This window comes from Solanum tuberosum, unplaced genomic scaffold (assembly GCF_000226075.1).
Source record: "Solanum tuberosum cultivar DM 1-3 516 R44 unplaced genomic scaffold, SolTub_3.0 scf00042, whole genome shotgun sequence".
NCBI classification, from domain to species: Eukaryota; Viridiplantae; Streptophyta; class Magnoliopsida; order Solanales; family Solanaceae; genus Solanum; species Solanum tuberosum.
In genome coordinates, this window is record NW_006238967.1 from 765164 (window position 1) to 771772 (window position 6609).

Consider the following 6609-nt stretch of genomic DNA (forward strand, 5'->3'; position numbering starts at 1 on the left):
AAATATTAATGGAAGATTACTTTTAGTCAAACTAATATTTTTTTAATTTAATTTTGTATAATTTAATTACTCATTTTTGTAATGAAGAATTTTTTCCCATTTATAGACCTCACAAGAAAATAGAGGGAAGACTAAAATTTGAAAATTTGACCTAAAATTTGACACCAATATTTTTTATCGCGAAAACATCCCCGCGTCGTTTGGGCATTAGTCTATACTCTACACACTCCCTTTATCTCTCTCTATTTAAATAAATCGCCAATCGTCTCTTCTCTTTCTTAACGCCCTCTCTCTCTTTCTCTCTCTTCCTTCTCACTTTCTCACTCTACTTTGCTTTCTCCGATGGCGCACGATAGCGATCTCCCATGTGACGGCGATGGCGTCTGTATGGCCTGCAAAGTGAAGCCATCGGAGAACGAATCCCTCACCTGTAAGACTTGTGCTACTCCCTGGCACGTCAGCTGTCTCTCTGCTCCGCCCGATTCCATGGGCGACGCCGTCAACTGGGAGTGTCCTGACTGCTCTATGCCTCCCGCCGCCGATGTTGTACCTGTTAAACAGAATGCTGCTGCTTCTTCATCTTCTGGAGGAAGAGGCGATTTGATCGCTGCTATTCGGGTCATTGAATCTGATTCGACTCTCACCGAGCAAGAGAAGGCTCAGAAACGACAAGACCTCATGAGCGGAAATTCCAAAGACGAAGGTGCGACTGTTGAAGGGGTTAATCAAGACAAGGATGTGCTGAATATTCTCGATTCAAGTTTGAACTGCTCTATGTGCATGCAACTGCCTGAGAGACCTGTTACGGTATATCTTGATATCTGTTTCTATTTTGTTTTAAGTTTTATCCCCCTTTGCTTTTGTATGTTTTATGGTTCGCATTTGTTAATTGAAACATAAAGTTTATGCTTAAGCTACCCTTAATTTCAAATGCTGAATGCCTCATTGATATATCATATGTTATTTGTTTTGCAATAATCGCTGTTTTAAATGGTGTCTTATGCTTTTATTTTGCTTCGATATTTTTTTTTTTTTTTGTTGTTGTTTGAGCACTAAAGTATTGGTTGTGTACATGACTTTGAACAGCTCAAACCCAACAGATTGGGCATTAGGATTGTTTTACTTACTTGGTTGATCACTTGCTTACAAGTTATCTCAATCCTTTGTTTGAATAAATGCTCTTTATCTTTTCAAGGAGTAGTAATTTAACTTGCAAGCTTTATACAGCTCCATCTTAAAACTGTTATCTTTTTCATGTCAGACACCTTGTGGTCATAATTTTTGCCTGAAGTGCTTCCAAAAGTGGGTTGGGCAGCGGAAGAGTACCTGTGCTAATTGTCGCACTCCTATTCCAGCTAAAATGGCAAGCCAGCCTCGAATTAACTCTGCTCTGGTCATTGCCATTAGAATGGCAAGAATGATGCGGTCTGGTGCCTCTAGCGGGTCATCAAAAGTTTCACATTTCGTTCACAACCAAAATAGACCTGACAAAGCTTTCACCACTGAGCGTGCAAAAAAGACTGGAAAGGCTAATGCTTGCAGTGGGAAGATTTTTGTTACAATCCCTGGTGACCATTTTGGACCAATTTCAGCAGACAATGATCCAGAGCGCAACGTGGGTGTTATGGTTGGTGAGACTTGGGAGGATCGTTTTGAGTGTCGGCAATGGGGGGCTCATTTCCCTCATGTGGCTGGTATTGCAGGACAGTCAGATTATGGGGCCCAGTCTGTTGCACTTTCTGGTGGGTACGAAGATGATGAAGATCACGGTGAATGGTTTCTCTATACTGGAAGGTAAAGGGCCTGGCTTTTTTTTACTGGATGCATGTGCATTCTGGCTTCTTTTTAAACTCACCTTGTGTACAACTTGTTCACTCAATTTATTAAAGTATGAATCCCACTTATGATGCATATTTCTATGTTGAATTTCTGTTCTTCATTTCTTTTGTGTTTGTGAACCACACTTTTACTTGTAAGATATCCACACATTGTAATATCATGTCAGTTACTAATTGAGTAATTAGTCATGTGACCTGACACTGAATTTGGTCCATGAATGATCTTCTTCATTAAGCTGTTTTTTCCTTTTAGTTTTTTCACAACTTTGCGTGATTATTTTTAGTGTCTTTTGTTTGCTTAAATGTGAGTTCAGATTAATGCTTGGTTTTGCATCTCTTTACTTATTTACACTGATAATTTTTTGGAAATAGCCTCTCTACCTTAAGAAGGTAGGGGTAAGGCTGCGTACACACCACCCTCTCAAAGCCCACTTGTGGGACTACATCTGGTAATGTTGTTTTAATATCTGCTGCTGGTTTCTGCTGTGAGGTACTCTTCTAACTATTTTTATGTTGATTTGTGTTGGATAGTGGTGGAAGAGACTTGAGTGGTAACAAGAGAACAAACAAGCTACAATCGTTTGACCAGAAATTTGAAAAGCTTAATGAAGCTTTACGTGTCAGCTGTCTCAAGGGTTATCCTGTCCGAGTTGTGAGGTCAGTTGCTGCCTTAAACTCTCTGAATAATTAGGTATAGAGCTAAAACAAGTTCTTGCTATTCCTTCTTTGGATTGGAAGTTGGCTGATATATTGTTTTCTTATGCTCTCATGGGTGGTCCACCAAAGTATATGTAGTTTGCTTAGTGAAGTTTGCATGATTAGCTGTTGTACATGTTATCAGTCTTGCCATTCCTTCCACAGTGGTTGTTTGTTCCAATTTTTTGGTAGTGAAAAGTAGTGTGATAAGTGTTCTATATTGCAATCCACTTTTTTTTTTTTGCTTTGGGATGATACTTTCTGCTATTGAGCATATCTTGTCCTGTGACAGCAAACTAATTCTATCAGCATCCACTAATTGGTTTAATACAAGTTGTTTTGTATTTCAATAGTCACATCAAGTATCTTTTTCATTTCCATTGGGAGTTTATTTCTTATTCACAAGTTTTATCTTTGTCCATTCCAATATGTATAGGTCCCACAAGGAGAAATGCTCTTCGTATGCACCAGACAAAGGAGTACGATATGACGGGGTCTACAGGATTGAAAAGTGTTGGCGGAAACCTGGGAAACAAGTTGAACTCTTGCTCAAAAGCTTCATGCATCTGTATCTTTAACTTGTTTTGTCACTTATTTACATTACATTGACTTTTGTGTAGGGATTCAAAGTTTGTCGATACCTTTTTGTGCGCTGTGATAATGATCCTGCACCATGGACCAGGTCTCTTATTGTGTCATTTTACTTTGTTATAATGTCATCCCCTTCTATTTGGGCTTTAATCATGTTCTTGTTCACCTTGTTGTATATATCGGCAGTGATGAACATGGGGACCGTCCTAGGGCCTTGCCTGCCATCAAAGAACTAAAAGGTGCCACAGATATGACTGAGAGAAAAGGAGCTCCAGCCTGGGATTATGATGTGAGAAGCTAGATATTTGTCTGATGATATTTAGAATCTCCAGTTGATTCTTTCCTTTTTGTAATGTAGCACATTAAAAGGATGCTGACTATCTGATTATTAATAACTTTTTACCAATCTAATTGGTGACTTAACCTTTTTTCTGAAAATGCAGTGAAATGTTTTTTTTATAAACTTATTCATATGCAAATCATACAGTTACATGAATGCTGGTATTGTTTGTAATAGTTGTTTCTGTTTTACAGGAGGAAAAGAGTTGCTGGATGTGGAAAAAGGCTCCTCCTCCTAGTAGGAAACCAGTTCAATGTGAAAATGAAGATGGAACAAAAATGAGACAAGTTAGACCAAAGAGACTTACAATGTCTGTAAAGCAGAGGCTCTTGAAAGGTATACCTATCATTCAACACTTTTCATTACATATTTTCCTTTCTAATCTGATTTGACTATGTATTTTGTGTGATTGTTAGTGATTGCATATTCTTCTATTATGTTTCTTAATATAATGAGATGAGGTCTTTGATGGTGCAGAGTTTACTTGTCATCTTTGTCGGGAAGTGATGAATCACCCGCTTACCACTCCATGTGCTCATAACTTCTGCAAGGCATGTTTGGATGGTGCCTTTGCAGGTCAATCCTTTACAAGACAGAGGACATGTGAAGGCAGACGTACATTACGAGCCCAGAAAAATATAATGAAATGCCCATCATGCCCAACTGATATATCTGATTTCCTCCAGAGTCCCCAGGTACCTAATTCACAGTACACCTGATGACTTCATGGGACTCCAAAATCTGATCATTACAATCTCAGTTTTATATGTGAATATTTATGAGTAAAACTTAATAAGCACTAGGCTTACTATTTTGACTATAAATTTTGGTCTTACTCAAAAGGGTGTTGTTTTGGCAGATTAATAGAGAGTTGATGAATGTGATTGAATCTCTGAAGCGCCAAATTGAGGAAGAAAATGCAGCATTAAGTGTTGATGTTGATGATGGTAGCTTGGATGGAAACAATGAGATTATAGCTGATGAAGCTGTTGAAACAGATAAAAGTGTGGAGGATGATAAAGAAGGTGCACAGCCTGTCAATGAGACTGAAACCAAGCAGACTCACAAGAGGAAGAGATCCAGTAGCATTGACAATGTATCACCCAAAAAACCCATTGACAAATCTGATGTTGTGCATAATCTTGAGGAAGTTGATACTGCCCACACCTGAGTTTTCAGTTTGCGAGTAGCCACAACTGACTGGACGGTTGATGGAGCTACAACCTATCTATGAAGAAGAAGCAAAATGGTGGCAACTAAGGTGGTTCTGGGAATGATGACTCTGAACAAGCTGGCTGACTCATTTATTGTTGGATAGTTTCAGGTTTATTTAGTTTTGGACCTTAATGAACTTGGTACATTAGTCAAATTCCAATTGCATAGCAACCAATTGGTGTTCTATTGTAATCTTTTTGGATAGTAGGTTACAATTATGAATTGCAACCATTAATGATGGATATTTATTTTCTTTATACACCTTGCATTTTGGTGTTAAATTTGTTATGAAGCATTCTCTGTATTTGCTTTCTGCTGAACCTAAGTTCAATATTTATGAACTTTGCAAGATGTTCAACAGATTCTTATGAAGCAACAAAGATGAGGGCAAGAGTAAACATTGGGTATCATGAGATTAGATGTGTTTCCTTAAGAAAGGAAGTTTGGGTTTTAGATTTCTATTTGATATCATGAGCTAAGATGTGTTTCCTTAAGGAAGGAAGTTTGGGTTTTAGATTTCTATTTGATATCTCTAAAGCCTTAATTGCTAAACTATGATGGGTTTTCGAAACTTCCAAATTTCTTTTATTATTAGTACAATGGAAGAAGGGGAGGGGGGTAAGTTTGGAAAAAAATGCTTAAGGTTAGAGACACTATTAAATAAGAAATACTCCCTCCGTCCCATTTTATATGACACCATTTCCTTTTTGGTCAGTTTCAAAAAGAATGTCACATTTTCTTATATGGTAAGTATTTAAAAGTACAATTCCTTTTTTACTCTTGTTGGTTTCACTTAATCTTAAAGATAGTATTCCAATACATTTATGAGGAGAGAGAAAAATGAGTCTAGTTTTTAATAGTATGACTATTTTTTGAAGGGGCAATTTGGTAAACATTTCAAAGTCTCTATTTATTTCTTAAACTCGGTGTCCGGTTAAATGTTACCACATAAAATGGGACGGAGGGAGTATGATGGGAGCCTGTTGGGTTTTTCTAGCATATGATCAAACAACTGATCTAAATTGGGGGATTTATATCATGTAGTGGAGCTTGATTTGTAATTGAGAGTGAGACAAGATATATTAAAACTGACTAAAAAGAAAATCGAGTCATATAAATTGGGATAAATAAAGTATTTATTATTAGTGAGTCTGCTCAAAAGACCTAGAATACTTTGTTATTTATTCTTGAGTAGATGATCCTTTTGAGCAATATCACCAAACTAGAATATTGAGATTTTTAGTAGAATTAAATCAATTTTATAAACTATTACGGATATGGTATACTGGCAAATATGGAAAAGAATAAATAAGATGAATTATGGAGGCATTGTGACCTGGAGGAGAGTGATCTATGAGATCTCTAAAAATATTCATCGCTTAACCCTAATTTTATATCCTTGAATGAAGGAAATCCCACAAAAAAGACCCCTTTTCATGGATTTCCTTCATAAGTACATACACTTGATAAGATCTATACGAGTAAGTTGAAAACTTCCTAATTAAGGTTGTTTTAAATGTAATTTGATGATGTTTCTAAAGGAAATTTTGGTCCAACTTCTATAACATACTATATAAAAAAGATGGAGGAGATTTACAATTTGCTTTATGTAGAAGGATGACAAATTCTACAAGTGTATTTAATGAGGCTATGATTTTGAAGGAAGGGTATGAGTTGTGTGTGGAGAGATAATTACTACCTGTCATATTGGAAACAAACTCTTTGGCACTTTGCTAAAACAATTAGGGGGTATGAGATTGGCCTTGGAGCAATGTAATGTTCATAATGGGGTTTAGAGCTATGATGGAAGGAAATATCATACAAGTTCAACACACATATTAGGAAGACAACACTGTTACAAATATTTTTAGTTAACTGGTATTTTAATTTTGCATGTATACATTATCGAGGGAAGCTAAAGGAATCCTA

The 6609-nt window shown here is 36.8% G+C and overlaps 1 protein-coding gene across 1 annotated transcript; it reads left to right on the plus strand.

The window, feature by feature from the left end:
- Positions 1-261: 261 nt before the first annotated feature.
- Positions 262-4961, plus strand: LOC102578387 (E3 ubiquitin-protein ligase ORTHRUS 2-like). Its single transcript, XM_006343118.2, has 9 exons — positions 262-807; positions 1262-1794; positions 2370-2495; positions 2971-3070; positions 3155-3216; positions 3312-3414; positions 3660-3801; positions 3943-4160; positions 4325-4961. Exons 1-9 carry the CDS (start codon positions 343-345, stop codon positions 4634-4636), a joined length of 2061 nt encoding a protein of 686 aa, XP_006343180.1. The 5' UTR covers positions 262-342; the 3' UTR covers positions 4637-4961.
- Positions 4962-6609: the final 1648 nt, after the last annotated feature.

Bases quoted from the DNA above. Each gene is read 5' to 3' on its own strand.
- LOC102578387 (XM_006343118.2), top strand. From the start codon at position 343: ATGGCGCACGATAGCGATCTCCCATGTGACGGCGATGGCGTCTGTATG. The intron at 1,795-2,369 runs GTAAAGGGCCTG...TGTGTTGGATAG, and splicing joins TGGTTTCTCTATACTGGAAG to TGGTGGAAGAGACTTGAGTG. The intron at 3,071-3,154 runs GTTGAACTCTTG...ACTTTTGTGTAG, and splicing joins GGCGGAAACCTGGGAAACAA to GGATTCAAAGTTTGTCGATA.